Genomic DNA, 27,981 nt, shown 5'->3' on the forward strand with positions numbered 1-27,981 from the left:
ACAGGTTCACAAGCCGGCCTACAGTTTATCACACACCTGAGACACTTTGCACATGGTTTGCAGTCATAAAACTTTATTTTAAACTAACTGTTAAGTACCCAAAGGTTAAAGTTCAAAAACTAAAAATGAAACAGAAGAATATAAACCACCACAGCTGTGCGTATCCCGGTTGTTCTAATGGCGGAAGGTAACTTCTACTGATGGCGGATAGGATGGCACTGAGCTCATCAAAGGGCCTTGCGCTACTGTGGCACTTGGTTGCCTTCCCTGGGACCCATGGGTGACTGCCCATGCGATGGGCCTCTGGTCTAAACTGCTCAAGTGCTACCTAGTAGTCTTTACTCATCTCAGAGAGTTTTACTGAGTACAAAAATGAGAGCTGCTCGCTGGAACAGTACCCCTCACTGATAACGCAGAAATGACTTGTTAAGTGATTTACTCTCCTGTCTCCAAACTTCATAAAACAACCCTGGTCAAGCCTCGCTGGCTACTACTTTAAAACTTAATTCAAACAGGAGTAGCAGAAAAGTTAATTTAGGCTTACGACCAAGCTCTTCAGCATCCCAAGGTCACATCTGGGCCATGATAAATTACCTAATCATCTACACGAAGTCGACCACACAGCCTAGCCTTGGGAAAGGAGGGACAACCGGGGACAACAGGGAAAGGAGGAGCCCGCACCGCAACACACTGCACGCCGCCTTGCGCTGACGTCTGGCCACACTGGGGAAGAGTTTTATTTTTTGCTTTGTTTCACTTTTCCTTGATCGTCTACTTTCTTAATGGCTGCCTGGATGGCCTCCTGGTCTCCCAGGAACTGGTGAGGCCCAACAGCACGCAGGCTCTCATCCAACTCCAGCAGGATCGGAACTCCAGTGGGAAGAGTGATGTTGATAATGTCATCATCTGAGATACCTGTTGGGCAGGAGAGAAGAGCAGGGTGTTACGTAGACAAACTTTACAGGAAGTTCTATTTAACACTACACTACACATTGAACTTGTCCTACATTAACCATGGGCCCCAAACCATGCATGCCAACCCCTCGAGGGATCCCACCTAGAGTCCCAGAACACCACGCAACTTAACAGAAAAGAGAGCTAAGACAGAGTGCTAGGTCTGCGAACTGTGTGTTCCTCATGCAACTTGTTCCTGGCTATTTCTTACCTAAAACTGAAGAAAAGAAAACAGAAAACTATTTTCCGAATGCTAGTCTTAAAATGAGGGCTTTTCATTAAGCACTGAATCTAATTCACTTGGTTAGAAAATGTGGCCGGTTTTCCAACACTGGATGCGTCTGGGCTAAACCCAGAGAAGCAGCCTTTCCCCCAGGAAGCACAGCCCGGAGGAGTTACAGCAGGACTTTACAGGATGCCTGCAAACACGGCCTCTCTCTCATCCCAGCTGCTGAGGGAGGGAGAGGTGTGTGTGTGTGTGTGTGTGTGTGTGTGTGTGTGTGTGTGTGTGTATTGAGCAGGTCATTCCATACTTTTTAATATATGAAAATTATAGGTAATCCACCTCTGACTACAGGAGTAGGAATGGCAGTAGTGACTATGGTTGTAAAAATTTTATTACAACTACTTTTAACTCACAAATCTAAAACCCTGGCAGCACACTCCAGGGCAGTCCCTTTCTAAGCACCTTATATGCTATGTGCAATGACCTCACACAGCCATCACTGCCACCTATAAGGAGACATGCTGTCATTTTCTTCAAGGAACGAGGTGCAGCACAAAGAACTCAAGTGAACAACTCACGACCACACACAGAGTAAACGGCAGGGCCTGGATCCACACCCAGGAACCTGTACCTACCGAAAGCCGAGTTCAAAATACACAAGGTAAGGTGAAAAAGAGCGGGAGATGAACAAATTAAAAGGCAGCTGAACGTACTCAAATTACCTACTTAAAACCCCGTCTTTAAGAAGAAAAGCCGTGCTCTGTGGACTTGTAAGCTCTAGCCATGTTTCTCTTTGCACTTACAGCAAGGATCTAGGTGCCGCAGTTCCGAGCAGAGGGCGAGGGTCTGTCCTCCCTTAGTGGTGACAGAATGAATTATCACTAGCCAGTTACACATGTGCCTTGCTATTCTAATTAGTCATTAATCACCGTCCCGCAGCGCAGATTCACGGCTTCACGGCCCTGGGCCCGTACCGATGGACTAGCTCTGTATTCTAGTCTCATGTCTAGGCCCAGCGGAGCCATCTAATGACTGTCATGCACAAACTCCGCCCACGTGCACAGCTGCGGACCAGTGTGGAGACGCCTAACCTTAGAGAGCCGGGTTTCTCCCGAGCACGCTGCCCCAGAGCTCCGACACAGATGCAGTGGCCGGAGGGAAGGGAAGCAGGCTTCCTGGCCGTCCAACATGGCCTTATCTCAAGTTCAACGTTCAGAATCAGATATTCGTATTCACTCGTTCATAGTCTCTCTCTCCAACCTTGCGTCATGAAAGGGTTGTGGGGCAGAAGACGTGGCTTAAGGAGAATAATACAGGAAAAGGTGCAGCGTGTTTGTGCTTTGCCTTCTACGCATTCTAGACAGATTTTGTTTTGTTTTGTTTTTTGAGACAGGGTTTCTCTGTGATAGCCTTGGCTGTCCTGGACTCACTTTGTAGACCAGGCTGGCCTCGAACTCACAGCGATCCACCTGCCTCTGCCTCCTGAGGGCTGGGGTTAAAGGCGTGCACCACCACGCCCGGCTCTAGACAGATTTTAAAGAGACTGCTGAGACCCGCCGAGCCCCTGCCTCACACTGCCATTTTACACAAGATTACCACCGCAAGCAGAAGCTGGCAAGGGCAGCCACACTCAGCCCTGGCACCCGGCTGTTCAGCAGAGCGATGACTGCCCTAGATTCTACGAGAACTCTGACTGCATCAGTGACAAAGTGCAGCGGCCGCCCCGGGGAAAGCTCTGGAGGCCCTGGAGCCCAACTTGCCCAACCCCCCAGTAACCAAAGGCCTTTTCATACAAACAGTACTCCCTTGGCAGGCTTTTACCTACAGTGAACTACTTTATTACAAAAGGAGAGACCACAGACACTCTCAGCGCCAAAATTCCTTTATTTTATTCTTAATAGGCAAGAAAAATGAAGACATCTTAGAGCAGTGGTTCTCAACCTGTGGGCTGGGACCCCCTTGGAGGGGAGGGTCACATATCCGATATCCTTCATCTTAGATATTTGGAGTTCATAACAGTAGAAAAATTACAGTTATGAAGTAGCAAATGAAAATGTTTATGATTGAGGGTCACACCATGAGGAACTATACTAAATGAACTGCGCATTAGGAAGGCTGCGAACCACTGCCTTAGAGGCACGAGAAACATGAGGCCATTAGGTACTGTGTCCACTCAGCTACCAACCACAGACCACGCTTCATTTTCTAACCAGCAAGTGAAAAGATGGGTTTATAGAGATTTACCGAATCCACACATATTCCTTCTATATAAACCACACCCACTGGACCCTCACATCCGGCTTCAAGCTGTCACCAACGGGAAAGGTCTGGAAACAGATGCGGCTATACCAATCTAAAGCTTTCCTCTTGTCAATCCCCACACATCAGAGTAGAGCACAAGTAATCTGAGGAGTATACAGATGCCACGTCATTTCCTGTAAGGGACTTGACCGGCTAGCTACAGATTGTGGTAACTGCAGGGCTGTCTGGAACCGCCGCCCTCTATGGCCACTTAAGAACAACTATGCACTAAAAACCACTCTGAGGATCAGTTACGTGTGGCTATAGCTCAGGAAAGCTGTTAAACACACTAAGTAGGCCCCAAAAGGCCAAGTAAGCCTGCTCATATCACAAGACTGTTAGAGCTGTGAAAACGAGCCATTCTTACACTCAGTCCTCAAACCCTGCTCGTTCGCCTCGTCCACTGTTGTTTCTAACACCCAGGGTGAAAGGATGCTTTCGGTTTTGCTCAGCTCTGGTGAAAGGCGAGGTACTAACTGGACACCAGTCCCAACATCCTCACTGGAAAAAGGGAAGAGGACGTTTGTCTAACTTTAAATTGCCAAGCACAGGGAGCAGCAGATGGGCCGGGGTTAGAGGTCACCTGTGTCATCTGAGAGACAAGTGCTAGGTTTGCATCAGGTAGCTGGGGCATACCACATGGGACTCAGTGGTTTGACTTAGACGCAACTGGATCCAGCAAGTCAAGTCCTTGCCCAAGGCTTGCTTAGTTAATGACTCACACTCGTGAGTCCTCCAGACTGAGCATGTCACTAACAAAGACGGCTTTAAAAAAAAAAGAAAAGAAAAGAAAAGAAATGTTTCCAATGAAGTTAACAGTCTATTTTAATAATGCCTCAAGCTATTCACGTAGTAAAGTAATTACTTACAAATGCTTAAAATACTTAGACTGGTTAATAATCAGTCAATGAGACTTAAGCAGCTGACATTTAAAAATAGCAACATAAGAAAACCCACAGGGAAGCCATTACTCATTACTAAATGTGGCGTATACTAAATGCCTCATCCTAAGAGAGCTAAGTAGACTGAACTTACAAAGTTAGGACAATGCAGCCAAACGGCAGGAAACCAAACTGAACTAACACAGAAGATACTATGCATGATACTCTTTAAAATTCACCCACTGGGATGTCAAACAGAAGTTAAACTGTGTAGCTGCACCTCCACCTCCCAAGTGCTGTGAGGACAAGCCGGCACCAGCACAGCCAGTGTTAATGCGGTGTTGGGGGCCAAGTGGCAGGGCTCCATGCACTATAGCTAAGCACCACACCTACTGAGCTACCCCCAACCTCTAGCTCACATTTAATAGGGTCTGTAACCATTTTCTTGGCAGTGGCGCCACTTTCTCCCTGCTCCCCACCACAGCCCCTGACACAGTCTCGGGTGTCTTCAGCATTAACTATGTAGCACGGGCTTGCCTTGAACTTGAGCGCCTCTACCCCGCCTCTGGAGGGCGGGGACTACAGCCTTGATAGCTACACCATCTTTTAATTCTTGAATCTCTGTGCGGGAGCGTCTCGGAATTCACTGCATCTAGTTGAAATGACTGAAGCACTTCAAATGTGAAATAACAAAAGTTTAGGAGGAAACCAAGTGAGTAAATACAAACCAAAGAACTTATTTCCTGCATGCAGAAGTAACTTCAGAAAGTCAATTTGCCCCTACAAGCACCCACTCTAAGTCACTGTAATGGATGAGAACACGGGGGACGCACTGTACTTGAATGAAATGCTCCTCTCACTGCCTTCTGGGAGAAGCTTCAACAAGTCCTGGCTTCTACCAGGATTAGGAGTCCTTTGTGAATGAGCCCTTGGCGCTGCCCATTCCTGTGACTCCGGCTCTTCAGATACAATCAGTGAACCAGGCACGGTGGTGCACGCCTGTAATCCCAGCACTCAGGGAGGTAGAGGCAGGCGGATCTATATGAGTTCGAGGCCAGCCTGGTCTACAAAGCGAGTCCAGGTCAGACAAGGCTACACAGAGAAACCCTGTTTCAAAACAAAACAAAACAAAACAAAGCAAAGCAAAACAAAACAAAAAACAACAAAAAGAACACAGTATCTGCATGGTCTCTGAGCAGCGCTTTCAGGATTGTCTGCCAGGAGGCAGAAAATATATAGATATATGGCCCACCAGATACACTAGGTACGTCACAACCAGATTTACCAAGAATACACTTTTTAAACATGAGATTAGAGACTATAAGGAATAAAGGTTAAAGATGGCACAGCATAAAGCTTTTGCATGAGAGCAGTCCAAGGACGGTCTTGTGAGACGTGCCTTTGTGGTGATATTTCCGAAAGATTAGAAGGAATACTACATAAGATCCCCAGCAGGCTGGGCCTGCGTGTCTCACTCAGCCTGTGGACTCTAGCACTTGGACCAGGAGCGGGACTGGAATCACTGGCCGCTGGGGATACAGTTGAGCTGAATGAATTCTAACTTTCTTGGCTTTCAAGGTAAATCTAGTCTTTGCTGTTGAAGTCCTGATTAAAGACTCTTCCCACTATGAGCTAAACAAGAAAAAGCGTGCATGGGGGATGGGGCAGGTTTAAAGAGTTCTTAGCCTGGAACAAAATGTCGTTTATATCTAGTGCTAATCAAGCAAGCGGCCCACATTTAATGTGTTGTGTGTGCTCTTTGGCTTTTCTCTAAAATGCCCACAGATCTTTTTAACAGCAGGAAATAGGAGAAGCAGCATTCACTGGGGGACGCAGGAAGGTTTGCTACAGGACAAAAGGAAAGCCCATATTTCAGGGATTTAAACAAAAACAAGAGACCCAGCTCCAGTCCAGCAGTTCACAGTCAACAGTGAGAGCCACCCACTCCGTCCTGTCCCCTGCTGGACTGGTGGGATTAGAATCTTGTACTGAAAGAAGGGACTTCATAGGTGACCATAGGACTAAATTTAATTTTAGACCTTTAAAAATGTAGTTTCATATTACATAAAGCTTAAGGATAAGACTGGGGGAACCAAACAAAATGAAGCACTAAATACTGTAACTGGATGGCAGAGTAGCAGCTAGTGATTTAAAATAAAGTGAGAGAGAAAGATACTCACCTTTAATTTTTATAGTTAAAATCTTATATTTAAAAATAAAGGCTACTATAGATCTTGTAGGCTTACATAAAAGAAAGCTCAACTCTCCCACTAAATAACCATTTGTCTCCCAGGAAAGAGGGCTTGAACTCCATGATTCTGAAAATATCACACTAAATGCCAAAGGTGACGAGCACCTCGGTTGCCATCGCCAGCCACTCCAGCTGACCTTTCCTCTCATTTCTCTCATTTCCTGTCAGCCTGTCTTTGCCTGGCTGCGTGTGCAGCTGCACACAGTTCTCCAGGGACAAAGTCCAAGTCTTACACAAATGTCTTGCCTGCCACTCTTTCTTATCCCAGTCTAGTGACTGCCTAATCCTGTGCTTAAACCCAGACTAAACAATGCATGTCCCCCGGCAAGGCGCAGACCACATCCAACAATCAGTTTGGTACCCAGCTCTTCCTTCAGCATGGACCAGCAGGAAACAAACAGGAAGTGACTGTGCCAACCACAAGAAAAAGAAACACACGCCTGTCTGGAACTGTGCAGAACAGGACGCTTTTAGCTCTCCCGCCTGCGTTAGAAGTTCTTGCAGCTTTGTGAGCAGCTTATCTGACCCTGTCAGGGGACAGAGGTGGGGGTGAGGGTGGGGTGGGGGGGAGTGAGAGGAGGGGGGACGCTGCTTTTTAGCCTGGACTTACTGACAAACACTACATATGCTTCCGAAAACCAGTAAAGTAGTCCTGAGAAGAATTTTCTTACCATATAATACCTCATGCTTTGCTTTGTCTTCTGAATGTATGAAGTATTCTCAGATTAAAATCCTAGCACTCAGGAGGCAGAGGCAGGCCGATCACTGTAAGTTAGAGGCCAGCCTGGTCTACAAAATGAGTCCAGGACAGCCAAGGCTACACAGAGAAACTCTGTGTCAGGAAAAAAAAATTTAAAACAATATCAAGATTACAAGCAATTTACAAGTCGGGATACTATATACATAACATCTGGCAGGGTACAGGCCAGGCTCATCAGTCAGGAAACCTGTCACAGAGGATGCCACATGGCTCCCAAACTGGAGATCCTTAGGGGTAAGAATGTTAGTTAACTTCCAACCAATAGCAGTTGCCTTCAACTGTATTGTTCACACACATTAACTCCAAGAGGCTTATAACCTACTTCTAGACTAAATGATGTCAGAAGCAGGGTGTGTGTGTGTGGGGGGGAGTGTGTGTGTGTGTGTGTATGTGTGTGTGTGTGTGTGTGTGTGTGTGTGTGAGCAAATGAAAGCATAAGGCTATAGAATATGGTGGCAAATAAAGGGTCATAGGTCTGGGGTTGAAAAGCCATTATTGGAAGGGCTCAACAAAAATGTATGGTTGGCCTAGGGTATGGCTCAGTGGCAGGGCACTTGTCTGGTAGGTGCGAGACCCTGGGGTCAATCCCAGCACCACAAAAACAAAAATGTTAACAAACTCTTCCCATACCTTATGTGTAGCCTCATGAAGGAGGACTCTAGAGGGTAGCCTGTGCTGTCTATGGCTTGGATGCTGAAGCGAGTCAGCACCACGCAGCTCTAGAGGACTGAAAAAGTCTCAACAAAGCCCAGGTGAGCTTCCAAAGGCACAGGGAGGTATGCTAAGCAATGCTCACCTAGTTTTTACTAACAATCATACTCAGATGATCACTTTGTGAAACAAAAAATAAAGTCCCAATTAAGGGCTCCTCACTAACCGATCACACTGGTCTTTTCTGAGGTGCCATTTTCACTATGTTAACCCTAAAACCTTTACATCCAGATCTGTTAAGTTTTGCATACAGAAGTAGAAACACCTGCAGTGATGATGCCCACAGGTCTGGCATCCCCTGCCCCGGAGTCCCCCTGCACTCATGCAGCTGCCTTCTGCTGCCCATCCCTGCTTGGTCCCCATAGCTTGGTTTCCTTCCACATGCCATGTGCATGGGGTGACGCAGTATACAGCATTCTCAGGCAAGGTGTTTTGTTTTGGGTTTGGTGTGTGTGTGTGTGTGTGTGTGTGTGTGTGTGTGTGTGTGTGCGTGCATGTGTGTGTGTGTGTGTGTGTGTTTACTTCTCATAATGTAACAGATTCATGCAAGATGCTGAGGTATAAAAAGCTTGCTTGTTTTATTTAAAGCGGGTCAGTAAGTGGAGTAACTTTCTGATCTGTGATTGATCCCATGAAATAAAGAAATATGGAGACAGAAGACAACAGACTAGAGCTCAGTACTGAGCTACGGCTTTCCAGGAGCTAAAAGCCACATTCAGGTTTCTACATGAAACGAGGTCTATGTACAATGTCTAGGACCGTGCTGGGCAGGGGGCAGGAGCGCCAAAAAGGCCCCTCTGTGCACTGCAGCAGGGAGTGCCACTCACAGACCACATGGTACTCTCTTCCTTGCATAAAATTACGTCTTTAAGAAATTGCTTACTGGCTGGAGATGCTCTTGACTCTGCTGCCTACACTATAATGTTTTGAATAAAGAAAAAGGAAAAGAAGAGCCGCTTTTCAGAAAAATAAAAAAATAAAATGAAAAAAAAATCCTGTTTGCAATCCTGTTTAGAAGCTGAGTAAATTGGATTTGGGGCAGAGTTGACATTTCTGACTTAAGATTATGGTCATCCTGGCCACGTCATCTGTGGCCTTCCTGAGTTTTACACTACTCTGGGACCTGCCCTCTAAGCACAGGCAGGCTCTGGCAGCAGTAAGGGCACAGCACCAAATAATGAGAAACAAACAGCATCCCGAGAATCGTACGCAGATGCTACCCCTGCAGATGAGAGGGCGGTGAATACTGTGCAGATCCTTCCGACTGACGAACAATGGTACAGTTACATCTATAACTGGAGCCACACTATCCCCAGCTCTCAGTTAGCTCTTAAGCAACTAAGAAAGTAGGTTGATAATCGGTAGCATGTTGTTTGTCAAGTGGTTTAAGGACAGCACAGAGGAAAATTTCTCAGTTTCTTGAAAGATTCAATTTTATAGGGGAAATTTTCATATAAATATTTATACCTATAGAAAGCACGAATTGGAATCAGATATTCTACAAAAATTTTGACCTTTTAAATCAATGTAAGCAATTTTGCAACTTTTGTGTCTACAGGAAGTATGCATTTTAAAGACAACTGAACTAATGAATTCAGGCTAGTCATTAAGTTTAAAGAAAGCATCCGTACAGAAAGTGGCTCTCTAGTTTACTGTCTGAGCTGAGCTATCTCTAAAAGTAAATGGTGCTAGTAGTTACATCAAGGTAATTAGTGTACTAAACATAAGAAATGGATTTTGTGGTGTAGACAACTACAGTAAACTGGCAATGTGGTAGAATTTCATAATAAACACACATATTCCAAGTGTCGATTCCTATGAGAGAGTTGATGTGCCCCTCAAACTAGGGGAGATTCATTCAACTTTCTGGAGCTTTTAGTCTAGAGGCAGTGGAATTTTTTTAGGTTAAGAATTTATCAAACAGCACAGGACACCCTATAAACTTCGCCCCCTGAAAAGTCGACATAGGAGACAACAGGACTAAAGCTGGCGGTCCTGTGCTGGCGAGTGAGTGTACACAATGGATTTTAGGATGCTGAAATCTCACCAAATAACAGATGGTATGGAAGAAGCACTAAGACACCACTTCTTCAGACCCTGGGAAGGTCCTGAGGCTCAACTCTTCCCTGTGTGTTCAACACCAGGGCTGCGGTGAAGCCACGTAACGTGACACCCCAGAGTCGTTCACTTTATTACTATTGTGCGCTCAGAAACCCTTTAGTGTTGCTGGAGTTTCCGTAGCCTCGCCTTGCTACAAGGTCCCGGGTCATGATTCAACTCCATATGGGTTTCGGATCCACAGTTTAGAAGCTGTGTGAACATTTGGCTTAAACCTTAACATAGATTATGAGAGAAAACAAGTGGGGGCAAGCATTCTGAGCACTCCCAAACAATAGATAACTGCTTTATGAAATAATCCTAAACTCAAGGCCAGCCCACTTCACCTGCGTGAGATAACCTCTTCCATGTCAGGCAGGCAGTACACAACCAGGAGGCGTGGTAACATCGAAGAACTCCATGAATCTTAATAGTGGTTCCAGCAGGGACTGAGCCGAGCCAAAGGGGGGGGGGGGAAGGGCGTGTTCTCAAAGGATGGGCGAGAGCCAAAGCCAAAAGCTCCCTTTGTGTTTTGCTGTGGTCAGATATCAATCAACATATCCACTACGCTGTCTCTTTGGTTATGTATGGACTGGTGGCTCCTGGCATCTTCTGGCTTCTGTGCCATTCTCCCTTGCACCAAACCCACCATTTTTATTCTCTAGCTGCTTCGTGCCCGTTTCTCTTTCCCTGCAGGCATGCTCCAGCCCTCGGCGTTTGGGGTGCATACTTCCCTTTCCTCTCCGCTGTCTCAAATCAGCATCACACAACGAAAACATTCTCTCAAGTTTCTCTACAGTGATAAGGACTGAAGTTATAACAAGGTTATCCCAATTTTGTTACCCTCTGAAAGGTCACTGGATCCTACTTAGCCAGCTTTTAGGAAGGCATTCCGAAGTGCAGGAAGCAGTGGATGGCCTAAAGCTTGCTCCTTTCTCAGAAGGCCCCAGAAGTCTTTTTATGTCCCCATGGTCAAAGCTGAGTTTTTGCCTTTCTTATTTTATAATCATTATCCATGCATATCTGTGTCACTATCACCTCCATATTCTTGCCCTGAACCACTCTTCACTAACCTGAATAGCACACCCTTTATATTTTTAATTATACTTTCTATAGCTTAATAAAATAAAATTCACATATAAGCTGCCTGTTTAAAGTGTATATTTTAATAGCTTTTCATACACACAGAGTTATGCAGCCATCGTTACAATTAATCTTAGAATATTTTCATCACCCAGTAAGCAACTCAATCCCAATTTAACTGTCACTCACCGTCAGACTCCAGGCACCCCAGGCCTGTCAGGACGGGTTGTAGTCTCTGTTCTGTCTCTAGCTTCATGCCTATTCTAAACAATTTTTTTTGAAAGGTTAACTTTCTGTGTATGCATGTGTGACTGCATGGGTATGTGTCACACGTGTGGGTGTGGGTGTGGGTGTGGGTGCCCTCAGAAGCTAAAAGGTGGCGTCAGATCCCTTAGAACTAGTTACAGGCTACATGGTACTGGAAGGTGAACTTGGGTCCTCTAAAGAGCAGGAAGCGCTCTTAACTGCCAAGCCTTGTCTCCAGCCCCCAGTTCTGGACATTTTATAAAGAATCCTATACTGTTGGCCCTTGTGGCTGGCTTTCCTGTAACGTAATGATCTCAGCATCCATCCGTCACAGCAGACACAGCACTTCGTTCCTCCTCACTGCCAAATAGACTACGGTGTGGCTTAGACATCTAGTTTGCCCATTTGTTAGTTGGGTATTTGAGTTGATCTACTTTTTGGCTATTATGAACATGCTGTATTAAATTTGCATACAAGTTTTGGTGTGGAATTTTTCATTTCTCTTGGGTGTTAATATGGGTTGAACTATATTCCTTGAGGTGTGGGGGGAGAAGGTATGTTGAGGATTCAACCTCCAGGACCTCAGAATGTGGCCTTACTTGAAAAATAGGTCTTTAACAGAAATAATCAAGTTAAAATGAGGTCACTGGGGCAGACCCTAACTCAACAGTATTGGTATGTCTACAGCATGGGATTTGGAGAAGGACCCCTAAGTCCCACAGGAAGAACACAAGGGAAGAGGACAGGAACAGTGGTCTGCAGATCCAGGGAGTACCAAAGATGGGCAGCAATCACCAGCATCTGGAGCTGCAGAGCTGGACATGGAGGAAAACCCCTCCTGTGCCTTAAAACTTGGGACGTTTGGACTCATAAAATGAGTGTGTTGTTTTAGGCATCCTACTCTGGCACTTCCTTTATGCTACACTGGGACACGAACACAGTGTGAGTGTAGGAGTTGGGCAGCTGGATCATGCGTGGGGGACACTGAGTTCTTTTCCAAAGCAGGTACACTGTTTAATTAGGTAATTTTTTTCAATAAATCATTACTACCTTAACATTTTCCCTTAGTTGTAGAAAAGTTTTTGTTTCGGTTTGGTTTTTTTCTTTGTTTGATTTTTGAGACAGGGTTTCTCTATGTAGTTCTGGCTGCTCTGGAACTAGCTCCTCTGAGTTTGCCTGCCCCTGTTGCTCAAGTGCTGAGATTAAAGGCGTGTGCCACCACCATCCAGCATGTAGACAGGTATTTGACTGTCCAACCTCACCTTCCGTGGACATTTTCCCTTCGCCTCTACCATGGTGATGCCCTTCCCACCACCGATGGTAAGACCTGTTTCCTAGCTCCCTTACAGAGGTCATTAACAAACAGTACATTATCAATGCGCCGACAGTGGTGGAGGGTGGAGTGGGCATCCAGGGCTACAGAAATATCTTAAAGATATCGAACCTTGTATACAGGTGAGGAGCAAATGGTACTAAACAGCAGGAAGATTTTTTATTTTAAGGGATCATCTAGCTAAGGGAGAGAGTGGCATTTTTATTTAGGTAAGGAAGCCTGACCACCACACGATCTAAGTTCCCTCCTTGTAGAAGGGGTTGCATGGAATACAAATTCTGTCAGAAATATTGGAATTTTAAATTTCAATTTGATGTTTCCATAGGCCCCTCAACTCTTTAAACAGTAAGTTATAGTATGTCTGTTAATGATACAGTTATATAATTTAATCACATTTTGATTTTTCTGAGCAATTAAGAATAGAAGCCTTTATATATAAATAAGTTATATGGGCACAAAAAGATAGCCACTGTCTATTCAACAAATTTAGTAACAGCTACTGAAGTCTGCAGATCATAGGTCTCTGCATGCCTGGTGGGCGTCAGGGTCACAAGTAATAAATGGAGTCTAGATAACGCCATAAGCATCGGGGAATGAAACACATGGTAAGATGTTCACACTAAAATCACAGCGCTTTGTGGTCACTTATTTCACACACAGCTTCAAGCTCTCCGACTTTGTGGCCTCTTATGGGAAAGCAGCCCAGCTGGAAGGGAGGGCGAAGCAAGGGATTCTAAGACAGCAAGCTGTGGCCAGTGACAAGGCAGGAAGACCTTGTGGAGAACAAAGGAGTAGCCGTGGGGGTTACTGAAGGGAGAGCAAGAGTGAGAAATGCCACCCTAGGTCTCTAGCACCCCAGGATGGTGAGCCCAGAGTCCTCAACACCCCTTGTTTCACAGCAGAACATCAAGTGGCTGAAATAAACTGAGGCTCCTGGTGTCTCCGAGCTCTTAGCAGAGAAGTGTAAATAAGCCAATTGTTTTCTTTTGCCCCCTGCTAACATTCTCATGAGCAATGACGAAGCCTAGACTGGAAAGCTGGAACAAAAAAGCTGTTCAGGAAACCTGGGTCTGAAAACCTAGCCAACATATAAGGTCCCGGGACAGCCGACCTGGGAGGCTGAGCAGCTGGGGAAGGTGAGGGCTGCTGCTCAGCAGTGTGCTCTATGGGCCTGAAGGACTTGATCTGCAGGGTGGGAAGACTCAGCCACCTCCACACTGGCCTGAATTAAGTGCCTGATGAGGATGGTGTTTCATCACGTTGGAGTTGGTTTGTTGTCAGTACTTTGGTCTGGAAAACCATATGGTCCATCTCAAAGCATCGTAAGAAAAATTGGTACCAACTTATCTCTAATTCAGTGTCCAAGGGTTGAGTTTCAGCTACCAGCCATGCAACACAATGAAGCCTACTCAGGAGAGGATGCAGTGGCATCATTTGCTGATGCTGGATGGGCAGCCAAAGGAGGTGAGTGTTCAACAAGACTCAAGGCCTAGATCGAGTCCAAGCCTCCCCTTGAGGATGACCTTCCTTTCTCTGAGAAGCCCCCAAGAAGGCACATTTCCTTACCAAACTTGTCTCACGATAAGCCTCTCCAAAGATGACACTGGCCAGGGAGGAGGTCTTAGGGGAAGATCTCTGCACCTTAGAGCTCAGACGGCCAAGATTGTGATCCTGCAGGAGTCCTAGCACAGGCCGCTTAGAGTCTTCCACATCTGTTACTATAGCAACACCATCTTCTCCTCCTCCACCCCTACAGCCTCCTTCTCCTTTCCATCTTTTGGTGCTCCTCCAAAGCATGTGTGCTCTTGACCTAATTAAAGAGCAAAGCGAGCAAAGACTAAATGCTGCAAAGACTTTGGCTAAGTGCCAACTAAGGAAGCCGGACATGCCAAATATGGGAGCGATCCTTAAAGACATGAACAGTCAGTCGAGAGGTCAGAGAAAGATGTAAAGCTTAGGTCAGTGGATACTACTGACCCTGCTGCCCTCGTAGCTGAGGTTCTGAAAAAGAAGTCTGCTTATCAGTATCCACACAATAGTCAAGGTGAGGTTGAAAGAGGAATTCTAAAGCCAGAGTCAGAGGCCACCTCAGAGCTGGCCCTGTTAGGCCCACGTATCCCTAAGTCTACAGAGAAAATGAAGGCTTTAATTGAGAATGCTCCAGACTCCTCATGGACAATGAGTTCAGAAAGACTACTGGTTCCCCTGCTAGCTTGAAGAGCTGAGTCTGGCTAGTAGAAATCACTAGTATTTAGTAAATTCCTGACTGTAGTACTCACTGGTCTCCTTCTTAGCCTACTCAGAGGAGTGAGAAGTAGTAGTGAAAGCACCAGAAGTTGGTTTGGCTCTTAGGAGCTGGTCATTTCTGGAGCTCTCTGGAGCATACATGTATTACGACATGCTTTTAATAGGTCGTCAGGGTTCATCTTCCAGCCTTGAACACAGACAGGCTATTTGCATGTTGCTGTGCATTTTCAGTTCTGTGCAAACACTTTATATGGCCACATGTGGATATAGCACAGTATGTAAAAACTCCTAGTGAATGGCATCAGTGAGGACACAGTCACCCTCCTCTTCGTTGAGGGTTTCCTGGTCAGTGGTGGAACAGCCTTGTACCCTGTTATTAGAGCACAGTAGTAGAAATGGGAATGCCTCGAACAGGATGTACATATGTTCTCACTCTTTTTTTTTTGGAACTGAGTTTCACAAGCAGTGGCAGATGTTTACTGCGGAGTCCCTGTATTCCTTTCTTTTAGAAAGAAGTGAAGGCCAGGAAGGCCAATTAACCCTCACTGCCACCCAATCAAATTATCGAATTAAATCATTTCTTAAATAAAAGCAGAATGTATCATCTTTCTTAGTTTAATGAGTGGCCTCAAAAAGATGACCTATTAGCTGGGCGCAGTGATGCACACCTTTAATCTCAGCACTCAGGGAGGGAGGGGCAGGTGGATCTCTGTGAGTTCGAGGCCAGCCTGGTCTACAAAGCGAGTCCAGGACAGCCAGGTCTGTTAAACAGAAAAGCCTTGTCTCAAACAACCAAAACCCAGTTTGTTCTATAAACCAACTCCTATAGTTTTTGGTGTTCGCTGTACAATTGCTTCAGTATATGTGGTCTAAACAGAGCCAGCTCTGAGGCGGCCTCGGACTCGGGCTTTTGAATTCCTCTTTCAACTTCACCTTGGCTACTGTGTCGCTACTGATAGGCAAACTTCTTCTTCAGAGTCTCTGCTAAGAGGGCAGCGGTGTCGGTGGCATCCACTGGCCTAAGCTGTGCATCCCTCTCTGACCCCTTGACTGACTGTAGCTCACACTGTTCCTCTCCTTAAGATCTCTAGCATACTCACTCCCTTTCTTAGCCTGTTTTCATTTTACAACAGAAGCCACATGACCCTTCAGATGAGAGCTCCTCAAAGTGCAGAGCCCCTAAAGCAGTGGCTATCACCAGGCACTGCTAAGAGACACAAGGCCTTAACCGTACCTCAGTTCTGAAACTCTGAGGGAGCGACCCACGACCGTCAAACTGAACTTCCCCAAGTGACTGACATACACTGACACAGCCACCGTGAACGCCAAAGCCCGCCATGGCTCCTTAAATATGAAGTGTTGAGGGGTATCAAGAGGGAAGGGTGTTGTGGGACAGCACACTACACCTCAATTTCTAGAGCGAGACCCAACCACAATACTTAGGAAGCTCTGAGGCAGGACAGGAAGCCAGTTGGTACCTTCGAGATGTTTCAGGAGGGCTCTGCTGCTGTTCCCGTGAGCAGATATCAGAATGGTCTTGCCCTTTAGTATTTCCGGGGCAATCCTTTCCTTCCAGTAGGGAAGAAGTCTTTCCAGGACATCCTTCAAGCTCTCGGACCGCGGCAGTTGCTCCAAGGGCACATCGCACACTTTATACCTCCGGTCACTGTAGATCTCATGGAAATAGGGATGAGACTCCTCGATAGGAGGCGGGGTCACGTTGTAGCTTCTCCGCCAGAGCCTCACCTGCTCTTCACCGTGATTCAGAGCCATCTTCTCTCTGTTGAGGCCAATCAGGGCCCCATAGTGACGCTCGTTCAAGCGCCAGGAGCTCTCCACAGGGACCCACTCCTGCCCCAGCTCTTCCAGGATCAGCCAGGCTGTGTGAATGGACCGGTTGAGGATGGAGGTGAAGACGAGGTCAAACTCAAAGTTCAGTGCTTTGAGCTGCTTCCCACAGTTGCGCGCTTCCTCCAGTCCGTCACTGTTAAGTTTCTGGTCCACCCAGCTACAAAAGCGGTTCTGCTTGTTCCACTCACCCTCGCCGTGTCTCAGGATAATCAGTTTGTGCTTGGACATGCTGGGGGCTGCACTTCCCTGCTGTTCTCAGTGGGATAATATCCAAGGACAGCCGTATAGCTAGAAAGAAAAGACAAAAGCTACAAATTATATTCCTTATTCAAATGACTACCAGTAACAGAGAACAATTACACAGCAGCCGGTTTCTAAGATAAAGTGAAATTCCTTCGGACAGTTTTGACGTCAAACAGCCGGTGTTTCATTCACAACGACACGTACAGGAACCCTCTTCAGATAATTACAGACAACCTTGTTGACTTAACTTTTCTGATGCCTAGATAGTATGTTAACTGTATGACATAAGATGACAACACTCCTTTCTAATGGTGTGTTTCTACCCAACAACTAGGTAGCTTACGCTTATTAAGAAGAGGACAGAATGAGGCATAGATCGCAAAAAGAGTGACCAGCAGCTGGGAACGCCAGATTCCAGCCCCTGACTCTGCACCAAAGCATCCTTCTCTCTTGGGGTTCTCGGTGTTTTCCCATTCTACCTCATTATGGGCATTACAGAACATGTTGACTCAATGAAGCACTACATGTATGTCACACATCTCTCTGACAGGAGGCAAGCAGCTCTCTGACGCTATAGGCTTACAAATCTAGGGTATGGAGAGACGCCTGAATTCAACACTCAAGCAGAATTACAAATGCTATAAAGTAACCTTAGTAAGAGCAAGTGTGGCACCTCACTGAAGTAATTTTTCACCTGCCGTTGGCAGGAATAAATCCGGATGCAAAACAAGCTATCAACTGTAAGCAGCTGAGAAATAGATGCTGCCTGCAGGAGCAGATTAACAGAAACAAGTCTGTGGGGGTGCAGGGAACCACACTGATAAGAAAGCCTTGCCTCCTCCTCCTCCTCCTCCCTCAGACTGCAGAATTCTCCTCACATCAGCCACGTACTGTGAGGAGAGTCTAGTAAAGCAACCCTAAAAGATATTCCAAGCTCCCAACTCCCGTATGCTGTTGCTATTGCCCCAAAGGTCTCGGGGCCTCCTCTGTCCCCTCTAGACGAGTGGGCCACTGCCCACACATTGCTCAGCTGGCCCTGCCCATCTCTACCCCAGTGTCTTTTTCCACACTGGGGAGCAAAGATGACATGACCACCAGGGCCCGGCTTCTGCTGCTCTTGCCAACCACCAGTGACTGGACATTTGTCTGTCCTGCTGAAGCCGTGACTCACCCACAGTTATAGAACAGCCAGGGACAGCGTTTGGAGCAGTCTGTCTTGATTGTAGTCTTTTTGAGTAATTCCTAGAGATTCTGAAGGGGAAAAGTCCCAATAAGGCTTTGGGAACAGGGAGCGGGGTGGTGGTGGTGGAGGTGGTTTGAAAATAGCTGAAAGGCTACAAGAATTAGAGTTAATTCTCTTTCTCGCTGAGCTTCAGGTTTGACGTTGTGCATATGGATGAGGGGTGCGCCCAGTGCCAAGAAGAACCCAGGCTCGTGTGGAAGTGCCTCAGCAAGCTGGGAAACTGCAGGAAGACGGAACAACGCCTATCCTCTTGCCTCAGAGGGGCATCGAGGACGGAAGTCACCTAGGCAGCGCTTTGCCCAGTGACTCTTTTTATCCTTTCTTTCTTTCTCTCCGCCCCCCCCCCCCCCCCGGTTTTTCGAGACTGGGTTTCTCTGTAGCCCTGGCTGTCCTGGACTCACTTTGTAGACCAGGCTGGCCTCGAACTCACAGCAATCTGCCTGCCTCTGTCTCCCGAGTGGTGGGATTAAAGGTGTGCGCCACCACACTGGTGACTCTTTATCCCCAGGGGATAATCACATTGATGAGGTTCCCGCTTCACCCAGGAAACACCAAGCAATGAACTCATGTGGATGGGTATGGCACAGAGTTAAGAGTTGTGCATAAAGATGAAAACTGCATGTGTGTGTCTGTGTCTGTCTGTCTGTCAGCCTGTTTTGTCAGCACGTATGTCTGTGCCCGGTACCCTCAAAGGCCAGGACAGAGTGACAGATCCCTAGAGTTACAGATGGTGTGAGCTACAATGCAGGTGCCGAGAATCAACACCAGGTCCTCTAGAAGAGCAGCCCATGCTCTTAGATGCTGGGCCATCTCTCCAGCCCCAAGAAGGGCATTTTTATATTCCTGCTTTCAAGAGCCTCCGTCAGCCAAGTAATAGAAGCTTCAAGACGACTGAAAACCACACCCAGTCTCACGAATCGTGTGTGTTTTGTTTTGTGGGTAAGAAATGAGAAGCCAGCCATCATCTGTTCCGCTACGGCAGCCTTAGAGGAGAGGCTTCTGAGCATGGCTGCCCGCGGGGTGGTCCTGACTGGGGAACAGAGGTCAGGAAGACTCGCCCACTGTGGCTGCGGCGCTCCCTGACTGAGACCCAGGATTATTTGAAAGGGAACAGAACATCAGTACAGGGCATGAGTACTGCCCTCCACTCCTGCCAGGGCGTGGAGAGTGACTCCCTTCACATCCCTGCTGCCTGGATGCTGATGACGGCCTGGAAGCTGGGACCGACCCAAGCAAACCCCTTCTCCTTCTATTTGCCTGTCATCGTATTTTATCACAGCGATGGAAAAGAAACTAAGACAGGCACAGGCGTGGTGGACAAACTCTATAAGCAAAAGCACTTCTCAGGGGAAGCAAACAAGTAGCGATGGCATCACCAGTACTCAGATCTGACCTCCAAGCTTCCCAGTCTCTTAATCTGATGCAACTGCTTCTGTGTTTTTTGAAAAATAATTCTGATTTTCTTTTTACTGAAAATTATCTATAGTAGAGCAGCCACAAAACTACGCATTTTCCTTCAGTCTGACATCTCAGAGGGGGACACAGGTTACAGACCAACCTAGGGCATCTATCTCAGGTAGCCTAACCTTCTTACTCTCTTATTTGGTGCTATCAACTAATTTCCTGTGTAACCAGCTGATGAACAAGTGCAAAGGCACTGTTGAGTTTGCAACTCTTAAGCACCTGTTGAAGCTGGCCTGCCAAATGTTTAGCAATAAATATGAGACACGTGTCAGTTTGACAGGTTCAAGGCAGGGGCTGCACACTCAAGCATCTTCATGTGTCAGACATGTGTCAGACTGACACATGAAGAAGGCGCCACTGGACCACAGGCAGTAGCCAGCAGAACGGTGACTTCTGAGGCATGTAGGTGCCTAATGGAGGCAACTCTTGAGAAAAACTTGGAGCTTTTCTATAACCCATGCTCTTCCTTCCTCAGCCCAGGGCAGAGTGTGCGTGTGTGCGTGTGTGCGTGTGTGCGTGTGTGCGTGTGTGTGTGTGTGTGTGTGTGTACACACTGCAGTCTTAATGTGGGAATCTAGGCTCAATGGATTTCACGTCACAGAATCATCTCCAGTCACAACTTGTCCCTTCAGGTCTAAGCAACCATTTCGGAAAATGCACTGAGACACATGAACACAGAGGAAAGCTTAGCTTGTTACTGCTAGAGATAGGGCAAGCAGTAAGTACCACAACTTACAAAGAGCTACCTTTGAAACTAAGAATATACTCCTCTCATGCCCAGCTCATACCCCTTTCCTTAAAACCTTAAGGTTTTTTTTTTGTTTTTTGTTTTTGTTTTTTGCTTTGTTTTGGGTAAAGGTTACCACTCTGTAGTCAGTTTCTATGGCTACTCTTTTTATGTCTCAGCAAGTTACTGACATTGAAATTAGGCACTAATTTCCAATCAGTAGCTTAATAGCAAAAAAGGCTGCATAGGTTACTGGGTTATTAGTTCTTAGGGTTTCTTTCCTTTTGTTGTTTATCTAGTGTGGGGGTGTTTTGTTGGACTGTCTGTCTGTGTACCACACGCAGGATGTCTGGTGGCCACAGAGGCCAGAAGAGGGAGTCAGGACTGGAGTCACAGACAGTTGTGGGATGACATGTGGGTGATGGGAATTGAACCTGCGTCCTCTGGAAGAGCAGCAGAGCCCTTAACTGCTGAGCCATCTCTCCAGCCCCAGATCCTTCCTTTTAAGGTATGATGTGCTTGAAGAAAAAGTTTACTAAACCAACGTATCTGTTACATGATTCTCGTCCATTGTTCCTTTCCTTTCTCCCCACTGCTTTTCCTTCTTTCCAGACATTTTCTTCTTCTTATTATTATTTATGGTTTCATGTGTGTGTGTGTGTGTGTGTGTGTGTGTGCACACACGCGCGAGCGCGTGCTTTATATGTGTGTGTATGTGTACATATGCGTGTATATACAGGCAAGAGGCTGCTGGCCAGGTGTTTATCTCTATTTCTTTTCACATTATCATCATCATCATCATCATCATCATCATCATCATCATCGTCAGATACATGACTTCATGTTAACCCAAATCTTACAAATTAAATGGCTACCTGACCAGGAGCCCTCAGGGACTCTCCTGGCTCAATCTCCCCAGTGCTAGGAGTGTAAGTATGTGCCCCCAAGCCTAACTTTTTATATAGCTACTGGGAATCCAATTCAGGTTTCCAAATTTGCATAAGACTGTGCCATTTCCCCCGGTCCTAGACATTATCTTCCTAGTCCTCTAACTATGAATGTGTGCCTCATCTACTTTACTGTAGTGATTTCTCAAAAGGCTACGAATAGTCACTTCTACAAGGAGACCAGCTTCTCCCAGGGCCATGCTGCTCCGACTCTCTTCTGAAGCCAATTACGACCTCAGGACAAACATATGCTAGCATTTCTGTACTGCCTTTCCTGCAGCTCTCCTACTTTTACTTTCTGGTCTTGGAACTTCATTTTATCCTACTTTACCTACCCTATGATGGTGGTGGCGGTGGGGGCAGTGATGGTGATGGTGGCGGTGGTGGCAGCGGCAGTGGCAGTAGTCTTAGCCACAGCAGTTGATTCAGAGTGCGTGTTCAAACCTTCAACCACTGTTCATGGAGTACTTTCTATTGTGCCCGCTTTACAGATGCAGAACTGAAGGGAAGAACTTGCCTAGGGTAACACGGGTTGTAAATGACAGAACTACAATTCGGTTTCAGTTTGGCCCCAAGGATACACCAGTGTCCTGAGCCACTCTGTTACACTGGCATCCTCGAACCCAAGGCTCTGGCCTCAAATATTGAAACCCCAATTATCTTTCCACTACCTTCAACACATTAAAATGAATGATTCATAAACTGAAAGCCCAATCCCCCCTGAGCCTTCCCAGCCCAGGCAACTCACTCATTCTTCAAATGTGCAGAAATACTGCTAGGGCACAGCACAATGGCAGGCCTGTGAGGAAGACAGGGCCAGCATGGATTATGTCTTCAAAACACCAGTGAGGGACGCTGACTTGTGTGGACATGTCTGTGTGTCACTAAGAAGTGAAAGTCCTTAATAACACGAGATGCTCTTCACTCATACAAAAGGAAGAGTGGGAAGGCAGAAATGACCTCGCCCTTCATAGTCATAGCGTTATTTAGGGTGAACTGGAAAGATATTTAAATTTAGACTGATTAAAAAAAAAAGAAAAAGAAAAGAAATGGAGTTCTAGCCTAAGGTAAAAATCAGAAACAGGTGAAGAGAGAGAAAACAGTAGGTCCTTTCAAAATGGCTCGAGCTCTAAGTAGACTACTATTCGTTCTGATTTGCCTAAAGCAGTATTGCTCTATGCTTTTTCCTTTCCCAGCATAATTATTACAAAGGCCCCTTTCACACCTAAGTGTCCCATTTGGAAAATTATATGGTCACTCTGTATAGGGTATAATCAGGAAGAAGGCGGAGACTACTCCAGAAAGATAAAGAGTGAATGGTGGCTCCAGAAGGGCCTTGTGCCAACGAATGCAGACTCTTCTGTAACTATGGAGACACCATTAAAGGCTTAATAGCATGCATTTGAGGACCAAGCAGCATTTCCACTTACAGAGAAGTATAAAATATTAGCTGTGAAAGGTTTTGCGGTAATGCTGGTAACATGTAGTGACAACCTGGACCAGGAAGATGGCTGCTAAAAAGGAATAAGGATAAAGTGAGAAAGAAACCATAGCTTAGCTAAGAAGCTAAGATGTTGGAAATATTTCCTGTGAAAATAGAAGCAGTGAAACTTTTTTGTGGCTCTGCAGATGGTATATCTGTATACATACCTATGTTCACCTGTATAATTCTATGTCTGTGGCTGCAAGCATCTGTATGCAATACATAGGTGATATAATTTGATGATGGCATCATAATTAGAATGTCATATTATTTTCATGTGATATATGGTCACTAATAGATTAATTTAAGCAATTTAAAATTAAAAAAAACCCACCCATTTCTATCTTGTGAGCTATAGAAAAACAATGGGCCAAAAGACATTTTTCACCAGTTATAACAAAGGCCTTTCATTATGTTGTATGTTGAAATTTCATATATATATATATTTCATATGCATGAAATTCATCTAGATTATAAAACAAAAGGTTTTTTTTTTCCTACAAATGCTACCATGAAGCTGTGTTTCAAAATTAGATGCATTTGACAAGGTAGAAACAGAGAGCGCCGACAGGTGAGTGATGGCATGCAAAGCCGACTTACTGAGGAAACATGACTGTTTCAGAACCTCTGAAGACTTTTAACATCCACCTGGTTCCTGCTTCCGGCTCTATCCACCATCAAGCCACACAATTTTCATATTCTTTCCCCAATCTGTTTACAAATTAACACTGCTGGGACTTGGCTTCCTCCTTCCCTCAAGTGTTCAAAAGTCATGTACACCTGAGACTGCCGTACCAAACACAACTCATGACGAGATGGATAAATCACAGTGCAAAACAGAATCCACAACTTCCATTTTTAAAATAGCAATGATGTGTGAAGTAATATCTCATAAGGGCCATGGGGCCAGAATCATTAAGTTCCAAAGCTGACTCTTAAGAATTAACTATACAAAACCCAGATCCTTAGTCTAGATCTTCACTGTGAAGCTCTCGGCAGCCGTTATCTCCCACTGTGTGAGGGATCCAACTTAACGCAAGAGGAGCTGACTATATTGGGGGACAAAGAGAAAGAGACCAACGTCCCTAATCAATTAAAAAGGAACAGTTCTTGAGGCAAATGAAACCCATGATTTAATTCCTTAGAGTTTCAAGTGTCTTAACAAAACATGCCTGTAAAGTAACTTTTACTCACCTGATTTGTCATCTCGGAGGCATACTGCCTCCATCTGCTGACGTAGGCCTAGTCTTGGAAGCTTCTGGTCTAGAACCTAGGCCTAGAATGTTTTCGGCCTCTGAGACTTACTGCTGAATAGGCTCACCCTTTCTGGTTCTCTCTGAACATTGGCTGGCTGGTTCAACTCAGCTGTTCTGACTCAAAACTCCTCTCCAAGCTGATTCCAACCGGCTTCTCTCAGCTTCTGACTTTTTGCTCTGCTTGGCCTCACACTAACTCTAGCAATCTAATCTTCTGGCTCCTTCTGTCTTCATCTGTGTCAAGTTTGTTCTTTCTTCAGCCTGTCTCTGTAAAAATGTCCTGGTAGAGCTGCCTTTGAATCCCACAAACTGAACTGCCAGGGTCTCAACTCCACTGCACTGCCTCTCGACTCACTGATGTAACCAAACTCCCGAGCAGCACTGACTAGAGCTCAGAGATCTTTCACACCTCTGTCTCCTGGGCGCTGGGATTAAAGGGGTGTCTGTATTCCAGCCGGATCACACAGACCTGGAAGGTCTTTGGATGTGATCTCTTGCCAGAGCAGCCATGTTCTGAATTAAAATCCCTCTACACATGCCTTTCCCAGACTCAAGCTCAATATTAAAAATTCAAACTGAGTCCTAACAGCACTTAATATTCTATGGCCTGTTATTTTCCTAAAGGTCGATATGGTAACTTTTCCCTCTTTGTATGTGCAGCTCAAAGAACACCTCTGCACAGACGTGGCCACTCACAGGTGTCTATCAGACACTAAAACACTTTCATCCTTCAACTTTACATCTACTAACATCACACACACACACACACACACACACACACACACAGAGAGAGAGAGAGAGAGAGAGAGAGAGAGAGAGAGAGAGAGAGAGAGAGACAGAGACAGAGACAGAGACAGAGACAGAGACAGAGACACAGAGAGAGAGACAGAGAGAGACAGAGAGACAAAGGATTCCAAGTTACAGCAGGCAGAGCCCCCATTACATAAAAGAGACACCAAGTGTAATAAGGAGATGTGACTTTGCCTGAGCTGCAGTACCTGTTCCAGCCTGCTTGGCATCACCAGCGTGTGCAACACCCACTCAAGATTCTCCTTTTCTGTCTCCAGCTACTTCCCTAGGGTGGTAGACTTGTCAACACAAACTGTGTCCATCAAATCCCAAAAGTACAGAGTCAAGAGGCCTGCACAGAAGCCCAGCTTAGCAGCTTACTGACAGTTTAATCATGAATATATTAAATTTTTTGGATCCTAGGTTCCATGTCCATAAGAGCAAAGCCACTACTCTCTTCGGGAATAGTAAATGAACTATGGTAAAGTGCTCTACCAAACAGTGGGAGGTAGAGAGGACTAGGCTTTAGCTAACTCATGGAGATTGGCACAGACTGCACTCTACTGGGCTGATGGTATGAATCTGCATGAAATCTAGGAATAAAGTAACATGAGGGAAAGGTTACAAAGGAGAAACTTAAAACAGAAGAAAGAAAACTGCAATCAAATGCGGGTGAAGGGAATGTGGAATGGACTGCGTAGTCCTAGCAACACACGAAATACTACTATAGTCTGCAACCCAAATGTACTAGTAAGGAGGTCAACGTTAAGTTTATATTCTGTAAAGTATTTTCATCACATCTTTTTAATGAAAGGCTTTTGTCACTGCTATCTTTTGATCGAGGGTCTCACTATGTGGCCGTAGTTTTGCAGTAATCCTCTTGCCTCAACCTCCTAAATCCTGGGGTTACGGGAGCATGTCAACATGCCCAGATATTAATACCTTTATTCTCTTCTTCCAAACATCACCACATAGTTGATTTCAATTCCAAGAATGTTCAAGAAGCCACCAGTGAAGCACTTTGTGTCCTCTGCTCTCTAGACACACAAAGTTGGATGCACGGATGATGAATTTAGATGTGTCAATCACTACTTAAAGTAAAACAACCCTATTAACCTCAATAAACCATAAAAGGTAAAGAGAAAAAGAAACTAAAAACAAAATGGCCAAACACTAATAGTGGTTGCCTCAAAGTAATGAGACTAAATTTTTTTTTCTATCTTATACTTCTATACTCCCCTTTTGAAAAACTTTTTTTTTTTTAAAACAATGATCTTCTTGGTTTGGTTCACCTTAAATATGGGCACAGAAGAACATGTCTTTGCCACTTGCACGTTTATTTGATACAGACTTTATACAAAATTCAATACAGTGAGATTTTCCTTGTGGACTTGGTAGTGCAAAATTGTCTAATTATCTTTATTTTTAGGTAGACTTTAATAAGAGTATGGGCCTCAGAAATGTAACTTCTTCTTAAAAAAAAAAAGTGAAAATTGGGCTGGAGAGATGGCTCAGTGGTTAGGAGCACTTGATCTTCCAGAGAACCAAGTTCCTTTCCCAACACCAACATGATGGCTTACAGCCATTTGCTCCAGTTCCAAGGGGTCCAAAACACCCTCTTCTGGTCTCCATGGACACTAGGCACACACACAGTACACATGCATACATTCAGGCAAAACACTCACACATAAAAATAAATCTTTTTTTAAAAGATATGAAAATTAAAGAGTCAGCACTGAAATGATTTAAGGTCACTCACATAGTAACAACTCCTGGACTAAAGCCAGTGTCGTGGCTTCGAATTCACTGTTCACTAACTATGCCATTCTTGGAATTACACTCTAAATCTCCAACAAAACTCCAACTCCCTCCTGGGAGCATTCATAGTGTGTGATGTACTACAGCAACAGGAAGTTGAGTAAAACCTCGTCTCTGGACTTAGGGGAGACAGTTACACAGACAAATTGACATGACTTCCTCCCTTTATTAGATAAATGTGAGCACCTGCTAGTGCTTACTTTTTTATTTCCTTCAGAAGGTGTCTGAATTTTAGTTAATAGTCTAGGACCACTCACAAGCTAGAAATCCTTCATAATTCAGAATGGAGTGGGGGCGGTCATTCTGAAAAGTCTAATGGTAAACTTCATTACAATGACGCATTTCTTCTGACTTGCTGTAGTGAAATGCTTGCTCCTATCCCTTAGAACAAAAGGAATTAGCTTTCTGGGCCCCGTGGTGGTTGGTGGTGCTGGTGTGTTTTTAGTTTTCCCCTGAGCCTATAATTCGGTTCCTGAATCACTGCCTATGAGCCCTCTTTGCCTTCCATGCATTTCTCCCACCTCCCTTATTAGCTTACACTTTTCGGATCGGGTCTGCCTTCACCTTACCTACGGTGTAGAACTCTGATTCCTTCCAGGGTCTCTACTAGCAAAGACAATTTCCCACACCGCATTTAAGGTAGCGTTCAGCATTCCTAAGCCACCATCACTCCACCGCTGGGTTCATCCTCCAGCTCACAGAACTCACTGTCCTTAAGAGATGGGTCCTGAGAAAGGGACAACTGAAACCTGCGGGATCCGTGAGGGTCGCAGCCTCAGGGGATGGAGCGGGCAACACAAATTCCCACCAGATACTAAAGCCGGGTACGATAGGAACCGGTCTTCCGACGATAAAACACCACGCCACTTAGAAAAGAAATTCTCACAACTGTAACAATCTACAACGAAACCACTCACCTGCAGGGAAATCACCAGCAGCTGCCGCTCATCAGCGACGCCGGGTTGCCGACACCAGCGAGGGTTCATCACTACAGCAGGTATCGAAGCTCTTTTCTAGCCCAGAAGCCAGAAAGGGCAGAACCAATGGCGCTGTGTATTGGAGAACAGAGC

General features: G+C 45.6%; 1 protein-coding gene and 1 pseudogene across 2 annotated transcripts; one reads left to right on the forward strand and one right to left on the reverse strand.

Moving 5' to 3' along the window:
- Positions 1-53: 53 nt before the first annotated feature.
- BPGM (bisphosphoglycerate mutase) lies at positions 54-27,981 on the reverse strand. The gene is made up of 3 exons (XM_084787037.1): positions 27,829-27,981; positions 16,569-17,229; positions 54-915 (listed from the first exon to the last, which is right to left on the reverse strand). Exons 2-3 carry the CDS (start codon positions 17,167-17,169, stop codon positions 737-739), a joined length of 780 nt encoding a protein of 259 aa, XP_084643163.1. The 5' UTR covers positions 17,170-17,229; positions 27,829-27,981; the 3' UTR covers positions 54-736.
- Positions 12,804-15,116, forward strand: LOC311599058 (mitochondrial fission regulator 1-like; annotated as a pseudogene). The gene is made up of 2 exons: positions 12,804-12,830; positions 14,076-15,116. The product of its transcript is annotated as a mitochondrial fission regulator 1-like (transcript).

The sequence above is a fragment of the Acomys minous genome, assembly GCF_964271855.1.
Source record: "Acomys minous genome assembly, chromosome: 6".
Lineage (NCBI taxonomy): Eukaryota > Metazoa > Chordata > Mammalia > Rodentia > Muridae > Acomys > Acomys minous.

What these genes read in the sequence shown, in the direction of transcription:
- BPGM (XM_084787037.1), bottom strand. Translation starts at nt 17,169, where the DNA reads ATGTCCAAGCACAAACTGATTATCCTGAGACACGGCGAGGGTGAGTGG. An exon ending in CCTCCTGAAACATCTCGAAG is followed by an intron (nt 916 to 16,568) that starts GTACCAACTGGC and finishes CCTGCCCAACAG; the next exon opens with GTATCTCAGATGATGACATT.